The 25274-nt window shown below is 24.6% G+C and overlaps 1 protein-coding gene across 1 annotated transcript; it reads left to right on the top strand.

Annotated features, from left to right (window-relative positions):
• Positions 1-1981: 1981 nt before the first annotated feature.
• Positions 1982-25061, top strand: LOC145829276 (large neutral amino acids transporter small subunit 1-like). Its single transcript, XM_082937027.1, has 10 exons — positions 1982-2486; positions 3638-3763; positions 4919-5024; positions 5087-5131; positions 7271-7394; positions 9397-9500; positions 10442-10538; positions 11162-11311; positions 16392-16572; positions 24382-25061. The coding sequence occupies exons 1-10, from the start codon at positions 2015-2017 to the stop codon at positions 24447-24449; spliced, it is 1473 nt and encodes a 490-aa protein (XP_082793153.1). The 5' UTR covers positions 1982-2014; the 3' UTR covers positions 24450-25061.
• The last annotated feature ends 213 nt before the right edge of the window (positions 25062-25274 follow it).

The raw sequence follows: 25274 nt of genomic DNA, 5'->3' as shown, positions 1-25274 counted from the left end.
AATTTAAACTTTAAGTTCTAAGTAAGTTTTACATTTTTAAAAACAATACAATAAAAAATTACATACTTAAAAGAAAGTTTTAACTTATTTAGCAATAAAAAGTCATATTTAAATATAAACTCATATTTCTACAAACACTAAACTTAAATCAAATTAAACTTTAATCTAAGTAAATCGATTCAATTTAAGTTTAGTTTGCTTTAAATATTTTTTAAATATTTTATTTTCTTTAGAGAAATTTCCAAACAACTTTAATTTTTTTTTCATGCAATTGGAATAAAATTGTAGTAATAAAAGTGATTTTTTTCTTGTCAAAAGTCAACTACAAAATCTAGGCGTTTCTGATTAGTTTAAGTTTTACGAATGTTTATTTTAATTTTAATTTATAAACTTTTTTTTTTTTATAAATTTGTTTGTTTTATCTTTTGACAAGGGGTGGTAGGGGTAAGCGTAAGGGTTTAGAGTTAAGTATTTTGGTAAAAGGAGTTAAGAATAGCGGTTTAGTTTAAATGAGTTTAATGCATTGCTGTATTATTACCTAGCCTCATTTGCCTTATATTATTAATAAAAAAAATTCAAAAACCTAACTACTGCAGCCAACGCTTTTTTGCAGTTCAATATTGGATTTTTAATGATAGTGGAAATTTAAGGGTATGTCCCCACGAAAAATCATACTTAAACTCAAATTTAAACAGCTTACAATGCTGATGCAATTATTACTACTGCAGAAGGTAGTTGTTAAATTTGATTTTTAAACCCTGGTTGTAAGTTTTTATAAAGTAAATTTAATTATCAAATCTTTTAAGTACTTTAAAGAATTAACTTTAAATGATATTTAATGCTTACAAAGTTATTGAAAGTGTTAAATAAATAATAAATAAGCATAAATGTTTGTCTATTTTTTAATGATGAAAGAAAATCAGTTCAAAGTTTACCCTTTACAGCAATAGACATTTTCTGGGCAAGATAAAGTGTGTTATATCATATTTTATTTTATCAGTCCCATTAATTTTAACTCTTAACTAATCATACAAAAATTATCTTTAAAATAAATAAAACACCCTTGGTGGCAAACCATTTAGAGAACGCTCACAAGGCTAAAATATCAACAAAAGACAAATACAAAGTATGTGAAAATCATTAAGCTCAAATTCCCAAGCAAGTTTAAATCTGCATTTCAACCAAAAATCATAGCAATAATCCAACCATGTGATGACTCCCATTAGAAGGATCCCACAATCAGTTGTTCTATAGCTTATACTGTTTTTTAATCAAGTTTCAATAAATGTTGTTGATGGAGTATTTACAACAACATAATTTATTTGCGAAAGTAAATAATTTAACATAAGTTTGTTTTGGTCATAACTTATACAACAGCTTTTTTTTTTAAATGTAGACTTTGAACTATAAAAATGCTTAAGTTGAGTATAAGCTCTAAGCTGTTTGTAATTGTATGGTTTCAAATCAAATATGTCTACTAATTTGTATACAAATAAAGTGTTATAAGTTATGGACTACTAAGAAAAATTATTTAAAAGCTAAAGCTATAAGTATGTGTAGCCTTTTTTTTACACTCAATATATATTTTTTTAATTAGAGACATAATTATAGTTTATTGAACGACAAAAATAAAACACCCAAAATGTTTTATCCAAGGACTTGATGCACAATCATATTCAAGTACCAATTAAAGTCTACATTTTCTTAAGATTTTATCTAGTTATCTATATCTGTTTAAAATTGTATTTGTTTTTAACCACACTTTTATATTTCACTGAATTTCACTTACTATACGTTATAAAAGATAAAAAATATTTTTTGTTGTGTATTTTATTATCAAATATTGAATTATTTTTTATTTTTTAAACTGTACAAGCCATTTGTTTAAAACATTGGAACAAATTCAAAAAATATTGTCCTTTAAATAGTTTTTGGTCATAAAAACTATAGATCTTGCTATATTTTAAAAATATTTAGGTTAGTAAGTTTTTAGGTAAAAATAAATAAAGAAGTCATGAGTAAAAAAGATTTAGATACAAAAGTATTATCTTCAGAAGGAGTAGAATCAAATGACCAGGTTATTCTCAAACCTCGCCTTACTTTAATGAATGCTTGTGGTATAATAATTGGTACTATTATTGGATCAGGAATTTTCATTTCTCCTGTTGGTGTTCTTAAACAGTCTGGCTCTGTTGGGTTAAGTCTTATAGTTTGGGCAGTTTGTGGAGTTTTTTCAACAATTGGTGCTCTTTGTTACGGTGAACTTGGTACAACTATAAGAAAATCTGGAGGAGATTATGCATATATTAAAGAGTTCTTTGGCCCATTAGCCGCATTTTTACGACTATGGATTGCACTTGTTATTATTCGTCCTACATCTATAGCAGCCATTGCTTTGACCTTTTCCTATAATTTGTTACAGCCATTTTTTCCTTGTGGAGTATTTCCAGTCCTACCTGCAAGGCTTTTTGCTGTTCTTTGTATTAGTAAGTAATCATTTATTACTTTTAACACTTTTTTGTTTTATAGTCAAGTACTACTAACCTTTTTTAATATACCAATTTTACTTTATTTTGAATTAATATTTTATAAGTATTTTTATACCTTAGACAATGTTTTACTTAGTTAATCAATAAGATAAATAAGGTCTTTGGTTACAATTAAATATCTATTATAATATAATTATCTCTTGAAATAAGCTAAAAGTATAAAATTAATAGTTTTAGCTTGAATCAAGACAATAGTGAATCATTTTCTTTAATAAATTTAGTCTTATTTTCTACATAGGTTACTAAAGATATATGTCACTTTTGACTTAAAAAAAAAAGTTCAAAGTAAATTTTGTGATACAAGTGATCCAATTGGACACTTTATTAGGATTTTGGAAGGTGCAACCTGCAAAAACTGAAATATTTTTTTTTATTAAAACCTACCTCTCTCTAAAGTTTGAGAAATGGTTTTAAACTTTTTTTGTCTAATCTTTATAAAATTTAAATTATTTTGCTGGGAGGAGGATTTTTTGGTCATAAAATTTAATTTAGAAAAGTAATGTTCTGGCAGATTGTTCTAAATCATTTAATTAACTTTTTTTAATTTGAATCCTACTAAAGTACTTGATAATGAATGGGTCTTTAGTAGTATTTTAAGTTCAAAGAAAATTGTAAAACATTGAATTATTTTTTATACACTTGTATCAAAAGCTGTCCCCAAAATGACTATTTCTCAAAAAATATTTTTACTAGTAGAGTTACCATACATTTAAGATAATTTGGCGAGTTTAACAATTTTCAAAATCTCAGGAAAGTGGAGGCTAGTTTAAAACTTTTTCAGATTGTTTGAAAAACTTAATCTTTTTTTGTTGTTTTTGTAAAGCTAAGGCTAGTTAATATTTTTTTAGAAATCTTAGGCTAGTTTTTATAACTTTAGGTTTGGTATTTCCTCTAAAAATTGTGGTTTTTATTAGTAGTTTAAAATAGTTTTGTTATTATGATAATTTTTAAGTATTTAAGCTTTTACAAAAGTAACAATGTTGTACTGCTACTGGCTCTTCAAATCTAATTTTATAAAGGAGAATAAAAATATAAATTAAAGAAAAATTTAATCTATATTTGATATCATTAATTTTTTTTTTATGCAGCTGTTCTCTCTGCTGTGAATTGTTTTAGTGTAAGAGCAGCTACTAGAGTTCAAGATGTTTTTACTGTTTCCAAACTTTTAGCACTTTTACTGATCATCATAATTGGTATTGTACAAATTTTTCAAGGTAAGTTTATCTAAATTTTACTAAAATTATTTAGACTAAGTAATAATTGATGAAACCTGTTTTTTTAGTAGTATTCTAGTTTCAGACAGTTTTTTTAATATATCTATTTTCAATGCTTTTTAATAACCAAATATATATATATATCAATTTAAAGTAGCTTGATTGCTTTTTTAACTTTTTATAATTAAAATATCAGTATCAAAAAGTATCATAATAGAATTATTGTGTTTTAATATTTTTATAGCTGTTTATACTTTAGTAGTCTATTAAACTTTTTTAATACTAAAACTTAAAAAAAATCCTGATTTTAAAAATTATCCTAGATCAGGGTTTCCCAAAGTGGGCCAAGTGGCCCCCTTTGAGGCCACGAACAGCAAAGGGGGGCCATGAGCAGTAAAGGAGCCACAGGGCAGCCATGAGGTCATAGTTTTAAACTATTCTGGAGTTGATGATGAAAAAGCAAAACAAAAAGGTCTTAGGTGTATTTAATGGTAGTTCGAATTTTATTGTTAAAAAAGGCCATAGCTTTTTAATTTCGTCAAAGGGGGCCATTTGAAGAAAAGTTTTGGAAACCCTGTTCTAAAATCAGTAGTTGTTTTTTCAATATTGAGGTAATTAAGTTCATTGAAAGCTTATCAAATATTAACATCATTGATAGGAAAATCCCTTTATTAAACAATTTTTAGATCTGCCTTATGAATGCATTTTGTTGTAAGTTGGATATATGGCAACCGATGCTTCTTGATAGATTTAGCAGCACCAGTTAATTTAATTATCATTTTTTATAACATCTTAAAACCTTTCATTTAAATTTGTAATTTTTATCAATTAAAACTGTAGTTTCCAATGTACGCACATTTCATGAAAATAGTTTCAGTAAAATTCCTTTAGAAATAAGATGTTTAAAATCTGCTTAGTTTCTTTATGATGAAGTACTTTCACACCTTTAAAATAGATTAAATATATACAAAATTAAGCAGTGGATCTGTGTTGCATGAACTGCAGTACAATTTGTAGTTTAAAGCTTCATATTTTCATGTATTATCTGTAATATATTGTACTCAAATTTTATTATGAAAATTACTGTTCTAGGGATTAACATGAAATTTTGTAGTTTGTTAAGAAAAAAAAAGTCTAATGCTATTTTATTATCAGGAAACACCGAGTATTTAAATACGCAAGCTGCTTTTGAAAACACAAGTACTGATATTGGAAAAATTATTTTAGCATTTTACAGTGGATTGTATGCCTATGGCGGATGGTTTGGTTTACCCTACTTTTGTATTAAAATTTACAAAATATTTTTATTTCTTTTAATTTCAGGAACTATTTGAACTTTGTTACTGAAGAATTGAAAAACCCTGCAAAGTTAGTTTGAATTTTTTTTATACTTTTATTTTTTTTTAAAAACTTATAAAGTAGTTTTTCATTAGAGATTTAGAATAAGTTTTGTTATACACTTCTATTGTTTACTAATAGAAAAAAGGTGTTACAATTTTTATCTAAGCTCCCAATAACAAATTTAATTTTACTTGCCTTACTAACAGCGTTTTTCTAAGTCTGTTATAGAGGTTTATGCTGCATTGAATTTGAAATAAATTTAAGCCTTACACATATTTTATACACATGTCAAGTTCTAAATAAATTTGTAAAAACTTGTTTATATTTTAAATAGTATAATTAAAAAGATATTGTGTGAAAATCTAATATGTTTTACAAAATGTTTTGTATGTTATTGCCCATAGTTTAGAAAAAAATAGTTGCAAATTAAAGTTTTAAATTATTTTATATGAAATAGTTTAGAGCATGCTTGTAATATTAATCTTTACTTGAATTTAATATCAAGCGAGCTATCTTTCTTTTTTCTTAAAAGATAATTTTTAATTCATGCATAATTAAATTAAGATAATTAATCAGTCTAAACTATGTTTAATTATTTTTTTGAGTAAATCTAAACAATGGTTACTACAAATAGTTTATGTTCAACTAGTTTATTAAACTAATAAAATACTCTACAAAAGTTATTCTTAGTAAAATTTATCTTACCAAATTAAGTGAGATATGCTTAAAATTTTCAGAACTAGCATTTAAAAACATATTGTTTTTTATATACAAGGATTGCCAAAATACTTAGAATCCTAGAAAAACCTGGAACTTTTTTTTTTACAAAAAACAATATTAGTCATTATATGAAAGCTTAAGTCATATACTATAAGATATTTTCATTGTAAAAAAACTTAATTTTGAGATAAAGTCGGTTGTGTGAAAAGTTTGTGATACTAAGGAAGAAGGATAATTTTTTAATTGCTTATTTTATCAAAATTTTGAAATGATTACAAAAATTATATCTTTTATTTCATTTTTAAATCAACTAATCTTAAACTTTAGGAAATGTTTCTTGCATAGAAAAATCCTATTGTATTGATTTAATATTATCAAAATAATTAAGAATTTTTTGTCCAATTTTAAAAACATTGTTTTTTTAAGAAAAAATATGTTTCTACTCGAAAATTAAAAAATCTCCATATAGGATTGTTTATTATTAAGTAAAAATTAAACTGAGAAAGTTTAAAAATGATTGCTTAAAAACTGTGTTAGTAAATACATTCTAAATGATTATTATTTTTTCCTTAATGGAATAATCTTTTTAAAATAAATTCAGTCCCTCCATTAGGAACTTATTTAACTCTACGACTTTTTAACCTCGAATCACAAAAACTGATTTTATTTTACAAAACAGCTAACTTGAAATATTTTTAAAATAAGATCAGCATGTAACAAAGTATTTGAACCCCATATGACTTAAACAATAGACTCAGAAAATAAAATGAAGTCTAAAAAGTGATAAATATAACGTTTAACTTCTTGTTAAGTAAAAAAAAAACGACTAATAACACTTCTATGTACAGTTATAATTTTTTATTGTTTTATATATACTATGAAAGCGTAGAAGGAGACTAAAAAGTTATTTTGATATATGTTAAACTTATTTTTTTAAGTTATTAATACATGCATAAGCATATGCCACATGATTTTTTTATCAACATAAGTGTAATAAGTTCACTTAAAAATAAAGTTTTTGTTTGTTGTGTATGTTAAAAAATTACCTTAAGTTTAAGTAAAATAAAGTAATTGAGTTTACTTAAACCTACAAATAAATTTACTTACTTTTTCATTTTTTGAAACTTACCTATTTTTTAATAACTATAACAAGTGTTTTTGTATGTTATATAATAAGATATGGTTTTAAGCGGTATAATCAATGCTTAAACAGTTTTTTTAATTCTTATTATTTACCACTTATTTTTTTTATTTGGTTTATATTGTAAATTAATTAACCATAGTTAAGTTAAAATTTATAATTAACAAACAAAAAAAGTATAAATAATTAAAATAAAATTGAAAACACGAATATTTAGTGAGTGATAATGGAAACTTAAATATGTATTACAGCTAAAGGTTTAGTTGTATTGTTAAAAATTACTATATTGATTTTTATTTTTTCAGAAATTTACCTCGATCTATCTTAATTTCGATGCCTTTGGTCTCTTTCATTTATGTAACAACAAATGTAGCCTACTTCACTCTTTTATCTCCAGCTGAATTTCTCGAAACAAACGCTGTTGCTGTCGTAAGTATTTTAAAAGTCAATTTAAAAATGCAATTGATAGGGGGTAATTGTTAAAAGTTGGTATCACTGAGCTATTAAATATACAGTTAGGAGGGTTTTTTTGAAGACATACAAATTAATTTTAATTTATTTACTTTTGTACTAACATTTAGTTATTTCAAGTAGACTTAGAACAAACGTATCTAAATTTACTAAAGTACAAATTTTAGGGCTTTCATGTTTTTATAAATGTGATACTAATATATAATTTTTATAATACATCACTTATTTGATATATTAACTGAATTAATATCTTCTAAACTATTAACAGTTGTTTTAAGTTTTATCAATAAGAAATAAGTAAAATACTTTTATGTAGAAACTAGATTTATAAAAAAATTACTTGAAAAAAAACTGCTTTGTTTTATTTTAAGACTTTTAGATGTTTTTATGGTTTTTATTGTTCTAATTTTAATAAAAACTAATCTAGAAAACTTTTGTTTAAACGTAATAGGAAATATATTTTCAACTTTGCTGTTTTTATTCACAAAAATATTAAAGCATAAAATTTAAAACATTAAAATTTATATCAATATAAACAAATTAAGTCCCTATTGTATGTTTAACAGCTGATTCTCATAACATAATTTATTAAACTAGAGTAGTTTTACTAACTTCGAGATATTAATAATTTTATATACTTTAAAAATTTACTTAAACATAGTCTGTCTCGTTTGGTGATCGTAAACTTTTATACTTTAATTCAACAATGTCAGTCTGAATTTATAATAAACCAAAACCGTTTGAAAATTTTTGTTGCCAAATGTTAGCTTTCATATACTCCATAATTAGGAAATTTATACACAAATCAATAGTTTTTCAAAAGTTTGTTATTATTTACTTTGGGCTTAATTTTAAATAATCATATAATAGTATATTAAATTTACCTTTGAATTAAAAAACAATTGTTGTTAATAAAAAACAAATCTGTTTTAGGGTTATTAGTTTTGAAGTAACACAAAAATTTATTGTCTACCAACTTAAAGTTGAGTTAAAATCATAAATAGTGTTTTTTTTTCAGACTATGGAAAATTGAATAAAAACCAAATAAAATAACAAAATTTTTACAAAATTACACTATAATAAAAAACACAATATTCGTATAATTTAAGTTATGCACATCTCATTGTTTTCATATTTTCGGCTTGCGAGTTTTATTGAATCACAATTTCAGAACCTAGAGATTGTATGTATTTCTTGATCTAAATCAGGGTTTCCCGAAAGTGGACAATATCGCTCCGGGGCGACTTTAGTAAGTCGGGGCAATAACTAGTAAAGGGGTGAAAGAGGGGGGAGGGGGCGGTTTTAAAATTTTGGGTAGTCATAAAATTTTAAAAATTACTCTAGATATTCTTGAATTGCAGATGAAGAGCAAAAAAAAGGCCTTAGGTGTTTTTAAATGGTAATTTTTTGAGTAGTCTTGTTGGATGGGGCAATAGCCTTTTTAATTTCTTTAAAGGGGGCCATTTGAAAAAAAAAAGATTAACAAGTTTGGGAAACCCTGATCTAAATAAAGTTTTAAATCTGCTTTTTATGTATTTATCTGCACAACTAGAAATATTGATGAGATCTTTGTGTTTGGATGACTGTTCCTCTTTAGGCATTGACTCGCCATTAAAAATTAACTTCTAATTAACATCTAGTACATTCTGTTTTAATCTTTTATGAAACCGTGGAGATTTACGACTTACATGTTGTGTCTGCAATGATAATTCAAAACGTTACTTAATCATGGGGAGGTGTAACATCTTTATTGTTTCATTAGGTGTTCAGCTGGTGTTATAGACAAACATAATGAACGTAAAGTCGAGCTTTTAAAGCGTTTCAAACTAAATTACATTTTTATTAATGTTTTTCGATAATAGTTTTAGCCTAATCTATCAAAGATGGTTTAAATTCAAATCAAAATAATATCACATAAACTATATTAAAATTAGTTATTTTTATTAACTATTATTTGTAGTTGTTTGGTGAGAAAGTTTTAGGAGTGATGTCTTGGATTATTCCAGTATTTGTTTCACTGAGTTGCTTTGGTTCTGTAAATGGATCAATTTTCACTTCTTCAAGGTATTTACTTAATTGCAAATATATTGGCTCAAATAATATGTTTATTTTCGTTCAAAATCATAAATTTTAACATTATTGTTAGATGTAAGTAAAGTTATAACAAATTGGGTTTACATTTCTTTTAAAATTAATTTGTGTAAAATTCAAGCCATATCATTAAAACAATAATTTCTAAACCTTAGTTAAACTGTTTTTTTTTTTCAAACTGTAATACTGCTGATACAAAAATGTTTCAGCAGTATTACATCAAAATTTTGTTTAGAATATTTAAAACTTTTATTGTAAATAAAATAGTTTTACGATAAACTAAATAAGCTAGTTCAATTTATCTCGCAGATACAGCAATTATAAAAAATCGTATTTAAGTAATGTTAAAAAGGAACAGTACATAAATTTTTATTTAGTTTGCTGTTTATTCAAAATTAAGAGCACAAATAATTTGTTTTTCAAGTTTTAATCTTCAAGTATAACAAATGTAATCTAACAATATTTTTCAACCATTTTTTTCCACAAACTATGTGATTCATTTTACGACGATTGTTTTTGTTAAGGGGTCGGCAACCTTTTATGAGGAACGGGCAAGATGTACTATAACGAAGTCCAGCCATATAAGAAAAGGTCCTTTGCATATCATTATGTTTGAAATTTTTACTTAAAGATTTTTAAATGTACATTTTAAAAATCAGTTGTGTATGAAAAAATCGTAAATAGGTTGCACTGCACAGTTTACTCTCAAACAAAATACACCACATATTAAAGCTTTTATTATAAAGGATTTAAATTTCTTCTCCTGCATTAGTTGTTTAAAACTAAAAAGCATATAGCTGCCCAGAAATTTTACTTGGTGGACATATTTGCCCCTGGGCCCCATTTTGCCGACCCCCAGTTTACAGTTTTGTTGTATTGAATAATTTTTTTTAATAAGTACTAATATTTTGTAGATTGTTTTTTGTTGGAGCTCGCGAAGGGCAGCTTCCAAATGTGTTAGCTATGATACAAACAGATAAGTTGACACCAGTACCTGCTATTATATTCAATGTATGTTTGCTAAGATACTTGTCAAAAGTTATACATTTACGTTAGGATTTTTTTTTTTGAAAAATAAAGTTTAGTATAACATTATATTCTAGTGTGTTAGTTTAGTTTTCAATACAAATCGGTTATATTTTAAATCCAAAATGTTCTAATAACATTTATTCGTCGAATTACATTAAAAAAATTTTTTTGTTAGAAAGGTGCAAATTACTGTTAAACATAACTTGTAACTTTTATTTGAGATTTTCTATGCATCCTAAAAAATTAAAAATTGTAGAATAATTATAATAGTTTGTTTTTATTTCTTTAAAGTAGTTGTTTGAGACTGAGCTAAGTATACTTATTTGAAACTCAAAAATACAGATATCTAAACAATAAAATCAAAAAAATAATGGCTCTTTTTCAAAGTATGTAAATGAATAAACATATGATAACATAAATTAAGTTTTACTGAGGTTAATTAAGTTTAAATTTTTACAAAACACTAATTGCAAATTTAACTAAAACCGTTAGATCAACTATTACTGTCTTCAGATAAACCTAGACACGTTAGCTTTATTAAAGGTTTTTTTTAGAATACGCAGTTTCAATTTTTTTAAACCCAATAAGCAAACTGTTAATGACAGTGTGTGATGTCCTGTATCTTCTTGTTTGTTGGTGACATTTGGAGCCTTATCACGTTTTTCAGTTTTTTCAATTGGCTTTGTATTGGAGCTGCAATTTTTGGAATGATTTGGTGGAGGTTTAAGTATCCTGAATTAGAGCGCCCTATAAAAGTAAGTGAGCTATATTGAATTAAATGATGTTATTTTAGAAACTTTCAACTTGTAAATAACTTGCAGATAAAAATAAAGTTTTTCTGTTACTTTTTTTGGTTTAGATGTTTTGTAAGTTTTTTGAGGTCATTTAAAACAATCAAGGCTAAATACTTTATTGATATGAAATAGTTTTTTGTAACATAAATAATCTTTTTTTTCATTTATTTTTGCATATAGAACTTTATCTACATTGCATTGTTATTAGGATAATCATGAAAATGTAATATTAAAATAGTTTATAGCTAGTGGTTTACCTGACCCGACCGGATCCAGCCTTTTCCGCTCCGGATCTGGCTGGATCTTAACTTTAAAAAATGGATCCAGTATATCATTAATTGTGGCATATATTATGCGTGTTTGGCATTAAATTCACTAAATTCATTGTAAAACTTATACCAGACATATAGAAGTTTACGGTGAGCAGCAAAAAAAAAAAACTGAAATTTAAACTTGATATTCTGTGAGTTAATGCTAAAGAGCAAAAAGAATTAAAGAGATCTTCAACATGCTTATGGGAGTTTTGAGCTTGGGGTTCACATAATATTTGCTGGATCCGGATTCGGCTTTATCTTGATTTGAAAACGAGATTCGGACTTGGCCGGATCTTGTTTTAAAAAAGGACCTCGATCTGGTAGATCACTATTTAAGCTCAAAAAAATAGCACTTAGAAAATGTTATAAAAACATATTATGTATTTTATCAGTATATTTAAAAATTTTTTGAAGGCTCATCTCAGTTTTTTATAATAAATCAAAATGACCTCAGATGAACACCTTATAAAGTTTAGGCACTTAATATCATAAAAACCTAGTAACATATTTATATTAATTTTATAATTTATAATTCTTTTTTTTAGGTTACATTAAAGTTATATGGAAAATGTTTTAACTTCAAGTGCTTATTTAGCAGATTTTTACTAATTTTTATTACAATCAATACGTTATAAGAACAGAAATCGCCTAAAATTTAAGGGATGTCAAATACAAAAAAATATAACCAATTAAATATTTTAAAATATTTATGATTTTAGATTTATATCTTAAATGTTTTTAAACAAAATCCGTTCAAACTTAACCTGGATTAAATGTATTCACTCAGTTGTGTTTAAGGAGTGAATGCTAATTATGATTTTAGCTCTAAGACTATAAAATATTTTAAAATTTTTACTTTAAGTTTTAACCTGTCAAAAATATAGATTTAAGCGTTTGTTAAAAAGAGATCCTAGCGAAACAAGTTTACTAAAATATATAATAATAAAAAATGATAAAGTATCCTTTTTTTATTACACTACCACATGTTTCTGTGTGTTAACGAATTAACACACTTCAACAGAGCTCTGTAAAAAAATAAATACTGTAAGGAAACAGTAGAAGCTAAAGTAGGTGTATACATGTGTCTATTAAAAATATAAATAATTGCTATAGCAATATCTATAAAATGTATAACAATTTTTTTTTTATTAGACACATGTACACACCTACTATAGCTTCTACTCTTTCCTTACAGTATTTTTTTTTTGCAGAGCTCCGTTGAAGAGAAACATGTGTTAGTGTATTGAAAAAAGGATACTGTATAATTTGTTACTTAAAGTTTTATGAAGTTAAAACAGTTTTAACTTTATCTAAAATAAAAATATGCAGTTGCTTTTTAAGAGTGTAAAGTAAGCTATTTGTCATTTGGTTCTAGAACTAACAAGTTTTTTTTTTTATAAAATAGTGAAACTTTGCAAAAAAAATTTAATATAAAAATGTAGAACTTGGTGCTTATCAAATTCTAGATATAAAATTACTTAAGTTACAATAGTTTAAACTTAATCTAAAACAAATTCTTTTTGAGGTTGTAATTTAGTTCTGAAACAATTCAAACTTTGTATTCATATACTAATTAATGTGAAATACTTTTAAAAAAGTAAGTTATATATTTATTAATTTTTGGAGTAATTTTATAAAGCAGCAAAATTTATATTTGAAAGTTTATTGTTTAGTTTTTGTAGGTTATTGCTTTAGATATTCTTATATTGTTTATCAAGCGTATGGAAAATTGTAGATTATTTTAAGAGTTTTAAAGAAATACACAATAGTTGAAAATAAGTAAAGGCAGGGTTGCTTAAAAACCTTTAAACTGGAAAACGTGGAATTTGACGGTTTAGGCTAAAAAACCTGGAATTTGAGAAATTTAAAAAAACCAGGAAAAACCTGGAATATTTAACAATTTTAACATATTAAATAGTAAAGTTTCGGTTTGGCTTAAAAAATTTATCATATAAATAAAGATAGCTTTAGAGTATCTTTTCTATGTTTCTATACTATTTAACACAGCTTTTTACCTTAAACTAATCTTTAAACCAAAAATAGACCCAAAAATGTCTACTTTTAAAAACCTGGAGAAAATTTTCCAAAAACAATTGGCAACCCTGTAAAGGGTATATTTAAAAAAAATATATTCAAAAACTTCAACTGTAATTTTGTTGTATATACGTACAATTATTATCTGTTAACATAAAGGTTGAATGCGCGGTTATTCTTGATAATACTTCATATTTTTTTTAAAAAGTAAACTTTATTAGCTAGAAATTTAATGTGATTTTTGAGAAGGTTTAAACTTGCTATAAATTTTAAGTTTTTTCTCCTATTATGTAGTCATAATTATAACAAAAAACCTAAAGATAATAATCTAAATTAAATCTTGATCTTCAAGTTTTCCAAAATACCCTTCAATATAAATCTGCCATAAAGTGTAAAAAAAAAGTTATTTTGAGTCTTTTGTTGTGTCTATTGCATATCTGGATTTAAATTAGGTCATGTTTATTTTTACAGAAAACTAAGACGATTCTTCATAAAAAAGTTCAAAATAGCTAATACTTTACACGAGTATTTTTTTTGTAATATTTTCTAAGTGCAAAAGTTTTTTGAGCTCAATGCACCCTAATGAGTATTATTTAGGTGCACGACTATTCAAATTCGAACAATTGAAATTCTTAAAAAAAATTGAAACAGCCACAAATAAAAAATTAATGTATATTTGTCAAATATAAAAAAAAATACATATGTAGGTCATATTAATATCTACAAGCCATTTTTTTATTTTTGTAAAACATTAAATATTTTTTGAGATATGGATTAAATAAAGTAAAAAACATAATTATTTATTATCTGCTTCCTAATTGCATATAACTTTGATTCAATCATTACAAACGTTTAATATATAATATACATGTTACATCGAGTTTCTGTGACTTTTATTGACTTCACCGTTGTTAAGTTTTATTAAATTTTATTGATACACTAACTAATAGTTAATGTTTTATTTTTGTTCGAAATAGATTACAAACATAAAAAATAAATTAACAGACTTTGCAATACAAATTAAATAGTTGAAATAACCTCATTTATATTGTGACGTAATTATTAGATGTAATGAATGTATTTTGTTCATTCGTTAACAACAGTAAAATTTGAATCAGTTATTCTTTCCATTAACGTGATTTGTTGTTTTGTTGTGTATTTTAGTTTACTTTACTTATTTTAGACTTAATAATCTTAAATGTTATATAGTTGTATAACAGTGGGATTTAATATTAAATATTTTACCAATTATTAACTATTATCTGTAAAAAATATTTTATTTTAATGAAAACATGTATACACCCACTTTATTCTATGCTTCTTTTCTTTTATTACAGTAATTATTTTTTTACAGAACCCAGTTGAAGTGTGTTGATTCGTTAACACACAGAAACATATGTTGGTACAATAAAGGAAGATTACTGTACAATTAGTTTTTATTAATTATTTTTAGTAATTTTAAAATATCTTGAACAGTATGTTACGTTTTGAAAAAAAGAAAAAAAATGGCTTGTAGATATTAATAAGATCTACATATGTGTTTTTTATTTTTTTCAAACTTATATTACTTATTGAGATATAATCTTTTAAATATTTTTTTAAGAATTTGAACTGTCGGAAATTGAGTTGTCCGAATTTGAATTGTCATGTAACCGTATTATTTACTTCATATTTTAATTTAAATTGCGTGTTTGTTAAAAACTTCAAAATTAAAAAAAAAATCTTTTGTTTTAGCAATAATCTGAAATTTAAACTGTTTGTTTAGCAAAAACCACTGCTTATTATAAACAAAAACCAAGTAACAAAAAGTAAATAACAAAGAGAAGATCTTGAAACTTTACATGATAAGAAATGATTTTGTAACACACATTATCAAAACATTTGGTTTAATTGTATTCAGATATTATTGACGATTTAAAAGGTGTGATTTTAAAGAATTTTTATCACATTTTTATCTACAAAATATTAACAAATTCAATAAAGTTTGGCTCTCTTTTTTGTTATAAGTTATATAACTTCGAATAACATTTTGCATATTTTTTGTTTGTTTTTTTATAACTTTAAATTATACATATTTTGTTTAACTAAACTAGTTCTGTAGTAGTTTATTTGAAACAATAGCCTATTTTTACTAGTAAATTTAAGATAGTTTAGTTTTAAAAATTACTCGCTGTAAATTCTGATGACATTATTAAAAATTTTGTATTTTGACTGTAATTGACTTTAAAACAGCAATATACGATTTGCTTCATTATTTATCTCCACAACGAAAAAAATATCTTCTTTTTTTTTTTTGCATAAAACATTACTGTGAAATAACTTTTGTTTTCCCGTTATTTTATTTCATAGCTTTTTGTACTTAAATAGTTATAGTACTTTTTAGTTTAGTTATTGTAAAGATTAGAATGCTTGGATGTATTCTAGATTATTTCACCATTAATACAGTGAAAACTTTTAAGTATTTATGCAGAAGTATTTAATATTGTTTGTGTACTTAATTTTAAATAATACCAACACTTATTATACCTCTACTTAATTTAGTAATAAGTAAAACACTAGTAAGTTTTTAAACTAATTGTAACGCAATATAATTTTTCTTCAAATGTTAAACAAATTCTAATTATTTATTAAACCTTATAGTATTTAATTTTAGTGTAAGATTTGTTTTTTAGTTAAATTACTTTTAAATACAGATGCACTTGTCTCTTCCTATAATATTTTTTTTGGCCTCAGCGTTTTTAGTAGTGATGTCCTTCTATGCTGCACCTTATGAAGCGTGTTTGGGAGTAGTTATTGCTGCCACTGGTGTGCCTGTATATTTTGTTGGTGTAAAATACGCTCATAAACAACCGCAATTCGTTGACAAAGGAATGGGTTAGTTTTTAAAAGTTTTTTATTTTTGAAAAATCTATTTTGTTGCTATATCATAAGGATTAAATACAGATATATTTCTTTTATAGATAAATAAATCTAATCTAATTAGTTTTAGAAGACGTTAGTGGCTATATTTATTAAGTTTAAACTAATTTGTTTATGATGATATATTTTTTTAAACTAACATGCTTGTATAAAAAGACCAGGCCAATTTTTAAAAAATAAATTTGATTATGGTTCGGCCACATCTTGATATTTTTTTATATTAAATTTACAAAGCCTATTTTAATACAAAACTGTCTACATTTCATAACCGTACTGAAAATGTATTGATAAAGTACTAAAAAGCTAAAATATTCTAAAACTATAAAAAAAATATATATAAAAGTTATCAATATAAAAGTATGTATAGTTTGATTGCAAACAAATAATAGTTTGTCTAGAAATGTGTAATTAAAATATATATTTAGTATTTTCAAGTATAAAGTTGAGTTTTACTTTATTAATTCAATATCTAAAACTATAATTGAATTTTTAGTTGGTACTTGTTAAAGTTATAATTAGTAATTGACTATGCGAAATACTTATTTTTCTCACACAACTTTACAGTATTAATTACAGCAATATTTCACTTTAATTACTATCGTGAAAGTATTCTGTTGTTAAACATTTTTATTATTTTTCATAGAGAAGACACATAGCCAAAATTTAGATAATTGTAATACAAATAGCAAGTAAAGATTCTTAAATTAATTAAAGTAAATATTTTTTTTTTTCTAATCAAAATAATACAGTGTACAAAAAGTTTACAGCAGACCATAACATTTTTTCGCCACTACTTTTCAGTATTACTATCAGTGTAGTATAAATATTGAACTAAATTAGGGGTGGGCAACGTACGGCATTCGGGCCGGATCTGGCCCGCGGATTGAAAATTACCGGCCTGCGAGCGAAGTGACAGGCCTTCAATGGTCGAAAATTCTTTTAAAGTTTTGTATCATATTTTTACAAAACAAAAGTGTAAGAGATTAAATTTGAAAACATGTTTATTAATGGCTTTTTATTCTAATGTGTGCTAATAAAACACCATTTTGTACTAATATTTTGTGTTGTTCTAAATTAGTTGGAATATCTTTTTGTCAAATTACCCCAATCAAAGTGTTTATTTTAATCTGATGTTTTACATAATTACCTTTGTTAAATCTATTTATAGACATTATATAAACACCTGACATGTCTCAATTTACATCTTAAGTTGTTACACTTAAGATTTTTTTGTAAATTAGAAGGATTCAAAAAAGTGATCAACCGTATCCATGAAATTAGATTCCGGCCGGATCCGAAACTTTTTAAAAATTAGAATGAATCCGACCGTATCCGAATCTCGATTTAAAATTAGTATCCAGTCGGATCCGGATAATATTTGAAATTTAGGATCTGGCCGGATCTAAAGAGTCATTGTCCGGATATTGGATCCGGTAAATAACTAATTCGAAATGCTCCGGCCCGCTAAAGACTAAATTTTTCAGGATCTGACCCGACGATTAAAAACGTTGCCCACCCCTAAACTAAATGGAGATCATAACAAAATTAAGCCTTATAATTAAATAAGGAAAAACGCAAAAACTATTATCTAAAAAACAAAAATCATGTAATTTAATAATTTAAGCAGAAAATACTTATTAAAGATAATTAATTACAATAATTAATGATTCCAAAAACAAATAATCACAAATTTAAAGACGAAAACAAAACAAATAAGTTTTATCTTTTCGTATAAGTCAGGCTTTAGGTAAAGCATATAAACTGCTTATGAACTTTTGTACGTGTATGTAATAGAACCCAGGAAATAGTACGTGGGAAGGACTTGTAATTATTCTGAAATAAGTTGATTATGAGCAGCAAAAATCTTTTTATATATTTTAAAATAATTTATGTTGAACTATCACCATCTGTATGTATTGTAGTTCTGAAGGTATTTTTTTTTATTTAAGAACGTTGACCTAAAAAAATATTATTTTAATTTGAAATACTTAATTACTAGATATATTGTTTGATTTTATTTTATGTATGAGTATGATATGCTAATAAATATCATACAAAACGTTATCAATCAATTTATGAACTTAAATTTATTCAAATATAAATATTAAAAAATATTTATGTTATAACTTACTTATTTTCTATTTTAATATAATGCATAGAAAGCACTAAGTTTTTAAAGCTGCGTTGTTTTCTGGCCTTGGTATATTAGTTGAATGTATTAAAAAAAAAAAAAAAATTCTCATTATTTCCAATATTGTTTGTTTAAGTTTTATTATTTTAATTGAATACATTTTAATTTCTAATTATATTTAATATACTTATAGTTTATAAAAAATGGTATATTTATTTCGGTATAGATAAATAGTAGAAAACTTAACTTTCTAACCTTTTAAAAGTGCTTAAGGTTGAAAAAAATAAAAAGCACTTTTCTTAGTTTGTTTATAAAAAATATTTTAAACATTAAATTGAACTTTTAAGCTGCTTTCAAAACAATTTAAAAAATGACAGAAATGTCTTTTTTAGTTTGATTAATTAAGTCTGTCTTTTATTATAAAGAGGGTTATAGTTTGATATGAAATTTATAAATAATAACAAAAGTCAGTCATTACTTTTAAAGCGTAGGAATAAAAACACCAAACAAAAGATATTTATAAATAAAACAAAAATTGAATAAGTACAATTTGAAGTTCTCAAAGTTATTGCTACCCTTAAAATTAAATGTTGTTTACAACACATAACGTTTATATTCTTCGTATTTTTTGTTTTTTTACGTATGCATAAAAATGATTTTCCACACGAAATTATAGCATAAAGCGGCCTGTGATTTAAATAAAACAAAGGTTTGAGTGCTGTTGAAGAGCGTTTATGTTAGTCACTCTTCAAGTTTGATCACATTAAAACCCACTTGAAAATGCATGTTATTGCTTTATATTAAACACATTGTCACAAGTTTTTAATGTATTCGTTTTATAATAAAAGTTATAAATACTTCGTTCTTTAAAAATCAATCGTACTTTTATGCCTAGTGGACTAAAATCATCATAGTCAACTTTAACTTTTAGTTTAAATATTTAGTTTCAACGTTAAAACCTTAAACTTTTACGTATTCTTGAAAAACTATTTATTATATTATTTTACTTATCATCATGCATACTTAAACATAGTATGTTGCAAGTAAGTTAAGCTGTTAGATACATTAGTTCTGTCTTATATAAATTAGTATTGACTTAGAAATTGTTATTAATTTTTTAAAAACTGTACAACTACAAGCGTAAATATAGTTCTAATCTAGATCAGCTTTAATTTTTTTTTTGCGCTACAACAATATTTTCCGAGCTAAAACGATACAAACTGTTGTTAACAATGTAACAAAGAAACTACAACAAGAATAATCAATATAGATAATTTGATTATACAACGACTAGTTGCCTAATTAAGAAATTAAGTTGAAATGTATTTGTAGATCGGTAGTCAACTGCGCAAACATTAGCAAACTTCTTGAGCATATTTTTTATTAAAATAATTAGTTACTTATATTGAAAACTATAAAAATTTGAAGAATGACATAAACAAACCATACAACATTTCAGATGACATACAGATAAATTTTTATAAAATATTATTGACTTTATTGGTTTAAATTATAGCATTATTTCAGCAATTAAGTTTACGATATGTTTAGTATTTTTGAATCTTAGTAGACTAAATATGTTGTTTTTTTAATTTCTAAACAGGAAATCAAAAAATGAAAACTTTAAAGCAAGAGATACAAAAGTTTTTATAGAATATTTTATGGCATTAGCTAGAATTGTAAAACTAAAGTAGAACTATTTAAAAATAAAAATTTGTATTTAAAATCATATTAAAAAGTTGTAAATAGGAAAACTTAGTATTTAATATAAGAAGTAAAAGGTTTAAAAAAAGAAAACCAAGAGATTTAAAGTCGAATACACTAATTAAATTTAAAACGTTTTACTAACGAGGATAAAACTAATTTAAGTACAATTTTATTTCACTGTTTTTTAGATAACACAAAAATACAAAAAGTCAAATTGTTTTTCATTTACTTATAATTTAATTTCCTGTTTTAGCAATTAGTGCACATTTGTTCTGGACACTGCTAAATAAAAATGGTAAAAGTGTAAAACAACGCATGAACGAAAATTGATCATTGTTTTTAAGTGCACAGTCCTACATGATAAATGTATGAAACAATTTTTTTCATAACTAAATGAAAATATCAATGGTGGTATATAAAAACTATTTCTATCACTTTGTTTATGAATACATGAATAAATATTTTTCTCATATTTTTTAAGTTAAAAAAGAAAATCATGTTGAAGACATCTATGACTTTTACTATGTTAACAAAATGCTTCAATCCAATTTTCAAATAAAAGTTTACAAAACTTGGTATTACCTACACAAATAAGGTTTTGATTAGATGTTAATTTTTGTCTGGTTTTTTATTTTTGTTTATACGTTTGTATACAAGGTGTTTATCTTGAAAGTTTAAGTTATAAAAACTTCTCTATGTTTTCAGTCTAGTCAGTTGTTGTACTAGTTTTTTTCTTATTGAAAAAGGAAGTCGTCTATAGATTTACAATTATAATTCAGAACATAGTTTCTATAACTCGAAAAAAGTTAATAAAAAGCTATTTTTCTGAATAATTTGTTATTTTGTAACATTTTTGTTTTCTTTTTTTTTACTAGATAGTTATAACTGCAAAATACCTCTTAAAAAATTACTAATATATACTTTTCAATTTTGTTTTACTATTAAGATACAGAAAAATTTTCATTAAATTGATTTTAAGATATTTAAAATATTAAGCTGAGCTGTTTTTTATGATGAATGGCATGTTTTATATAAAAAAATTTAAATATAAAACAATAAACTGAGACTTAAAGTTATTTTAAAGTCTAACATTTTCTTATTGTAAGATAAAAATTAAAAGCCAGAACGTTCTCTAAATTGAATATTAAAACAAGTCACTTAATTATCTTTACAAACTTAATTTCGTTTTTTCATATTCTTTCAAATATCTCTGTCACAATAAGACAGAATATGTTTGATTTCTAGAAATGTTAAAAGTTATCGATTTTAATATTCACACTACACATACATCGATTCGTTGACATCATGGTTTTGTAGTTTTTTTATTTTCATAAAGCAGCTAGGTAGAAGATAATTTGTTTTTGAAGAGATTGATTGGTTTGTGTTTGTCTTAATAAATAGATTATTTTAAAATAAAAATAATGTATATATATTTAATAATTTACATTTTGATTTTTTTCTTAATACATCTAATATAATTTCGTTAAACGTGTCTTCTATATTTATATTATAAAAACATTTGCTTCTTATTCATATGTTATTTTAAGTAGAATCGATAAAAATATTTGAAGCTTAAAACTAAAAACTTTTTCAAAGAAAAATAGTTAAACGTATGTTTTTTGTTTATATACCTAAAATGTATGTGTTTTTTAACTCAAGTAAGTTATATAAAGTTACTATGAAATTTTTGCCAACAATTTCTGCATCATCAGGGTTCTTACGCGTCATGCTTTTTTTTAGGAAAAATGCTTTAAACTTCAAATGCTTAAAAATTTGATTTTCTTTGAGTAAATTGTAAGTTGTGAATTTTTTTAAATAAGCATTTGGTTTTTGTTGCTTTAACTTTACTAAAATTAATTCAACATTGGCAAATTGTCAGTATAAATGCTTGAAAGCTTCTAAATTTATAAAAGAAGTTTTATAAATATTTTGTTTTGAGCAGAGTTTTTATCACTTATTTTTTGGAAAAAGTGGCAAAATGTCAGTTTTTGTCAGTTCAAATTCCTAAAAATTTTCCTAAGTTTCAAAAATAAATTTGAGAATAATTTTGATTTTGTCTTTAATAGATTATTTTAAGATTTAAACTTATTTCAAAATAAATATTTAGTTTTTGAAGGCAAAATATCAGTACTTGTCAGTACAGATGCTTTAAAATTTCTCACTTTCTATGAAATTTAGGATTTTTTTTTGTTTTTAGTACATTGTTAAAATATTAAGTTTTTCTAAAAAAAAGATTTGTAGATTGTAAGCAAAATGTCTGTATTACTATCTGTTAAATAAGTCTGTAGCATAGCAGTTACAAAACAATACAAGTTCCGAAAACTGAATCTTTCCAAGGTAATCTTCAGGGGCCGTATCTTTTTGATTAATTTGAGTTTGAAAAATAAAAAAATATACTCGAAGTTTCTATTAATAATAAGCTACTCAACTACAACTTATCTAATAGGTTATATTGTTTTGCCTGGTTATAAGACCAGCTGGGCGCCGACAAACAATGGTTACGGCAGGGTTTTCCAATTTCATTTTCATAAACGCTTCCTCTACAGATTTTTTTTTTTATTTTCTTATTTTCTAGAAATCTCCCCTATAATTACCAATTAGTTGATTATCTTTTTTTCTCCTTGACTAATTAGCACAGACTCCCTGATAGCCTAACTCGCCCGCAAGGGTGCTTATAAATACGGCGATCTTTGATTTTACAGCTAATGTTTTTTATTAAACTTGGACAATTTCACAAAAGTACCCTGTGCAAAACTTTTAATTATTTGAAGAAACTTCACCTTAAAACCATTCGATTTTCTGAATACCAACCCAATGCAAACTGTATGGTACAAAAACTCTATCTGGTTTGCACTTCTTGATTTTTTTTTAGTCTAGAAATTCAAGAAAACTTAATAAAAAGTGATAAAAATTACACAAAATCAAGAATTACCTCCATAAAACTATCTTTAAATAATATAAAATTGTGCACAATGTGTTTCCGTGATAATTGGCCCCATGTAAAAATAAATTCCAGCTAAAAGTTCTAAGGTCTAATTTTTTTTGACCCGTACAGTTTGCTTTGGGGTGGCTTTTAGAAAATCGAATGCTGCCAAGGTGTTTTTTCAAATCATCTAAACTTTTGTACAGGGTGTTTTTGTGGTGTTTCCAAGTGTAAAATATTTTGAGCCGTAAACTTAAAGGTCGCCGTATTTATAAGTACCCTATAGGGAATAAATTACCCACTTAGGAAAATTTCAGTCTAAATTAAGAAATGCCAGGCTTAGTTTGAAAAAATTTGCGCGCAAACCCTGTAAGTTATTATACAAACTTATAGTCTAAAGGACTTTTATACTAAAATCGTATTGTTTATGTAATGCAACAAATTATAAAAAAGTTGCAAACTTTTGTTTAATTATTATAAAATACATTTTTTTTATGAATAGTTATTTTTTAAATTTACTTCGAACTATGGAGAGTAGATTGGTGAAAAAAAATTATACTGCTAATCTTTTATTAATTAAAATATATAAACTTATATTACTTAAGCTAGTAAACATAGTAAATATAAAACTGATTAAAAGACACCAAGTTTTAAACTCTGTTTAATGTGTTGTCAACAACAGTTTGTATGGTTGTTGAATGTGTTTTAGTTAAAACTTGTGTAACCCCTCATTACCAAATTAAAGAATTCTGCCTACTCAATTGATAACTTGAGTTTATTTGCTAGTAGTTCTTATTATACAAACTTTTATGATTTTTCCTTATATTAATATGTATTAGAAAAAATTCTGGTAATAAGGTTTTTTTATTAAATTTACTGAAATAAATTAATTCATAGTTTTTTAATTTAAAGCTTGTATTAACTTTGCTTTTTTATTGCACGACATAGTAGTAAAAGATAAAGTTACGCTTTTTATAATGTTTAATAAAAATATATTTTACAGACAAACTGACGGTACTAATACAAAAGATTTTTGTTGTCGTAACTCAAGATATGGACAAGCTTGAATAAATTTTAGAAAATTATTATACTTTCTGCTTTTCCTCTTATTTAATTTAGCTGTAGTAATTGTTATAAATTTTATTCAAATTTAATTTGATCTATATATATCATTAGTATTAAGAGATGTTTTGTGTAATTATTTAATGTATGGTAGCTATCATGACAATTTTGTAAATATTGTTGCTAGTTTATTTTTTTAATGTACTTAGTAATTTAGCTATTGTGGATACGTAGATTTTTCCTTGCCTTATTTGGAAAATAAGGTATGTGTTTAATTATTAGTTTTCTTTGTTTTACAATTATTATTAGTTATATAAAAAATTTGCATCATTTGCTGGTGTCTGAAGATAGAATTTTCTTAATTTTTTACTTCTATCAAGTAGCAAACAAAATGATTTGACTTGGTCTTAACATACGTCTGATTTTAATTCAAAATTTAAGATTTCAGTTTTTTATTGACTACACATTAGTAATCAAAACTTAATTATTTTGCCATTAACTTTCTGTTTTTATTTCTGCTATAGTGGTAATTCAACTATATTTTTTAATCAGTTCAAAAAGGAGTTAACAAAATGAATTTATAATTTTTAAACCAATAAACGTACAAAGTTTAGTTAGATAAAATAGTTTTAAACAAACTGAATATTTAAACAATAAATCAAATTTAAAACTATAGTACTTTGTTTCATGGCTTTTGATTATGAATTATCTAATAAAGTTTTGATTAAAAATTAAGTTTTTATAAAAAGTAATTTATTTCGAAATCTACTGATTTATTGTTACTGGATTAGTGTTTAGTTTGTTAAATATATTATCTTACTTATTTATCTTTTT

This window comes from Thalia democratica, chromosome 2 (genome assembly GCF_965202585.1).
Source record: "Thalia democratica chromosome 2, ktThaDemo2.hap1.1, whole genome shotgun sequence".
Lineage (NCBI taxonomy): Eukaryota > Metazoa > Chordata > Thaliacea > Salpida > Salpidae > Thalia > Thalia democratica.
This window is presented reverse-complemented; position numbering and strand designations above follow the sequence as displayed.

Bases quoted from the DNA above. Each gene is read 5' to 3' on its own strand.
- LOC145829276 (XM_082937027.1), top strand. From the start codon at position 2,015: ATGAGTAAAAAAGATTTAGATACAAAAGTATTATCTTCAGAAGGAGTA. The intron at 7,395-9,396 runs GTAAGTATTTTA...TATTATTTGTAG, and splicing joins AAACAAACGCTGTTGCTGTC to TTGTTTGGTGAGAAAGTTTT. The intron at 10,539-11,161 runs GTATGTTTGCTA...TGTTAATGACAG, and splicing joins TACCTGCTATTATATTCAAT to TGTGTGATGTCCTGTATCTT.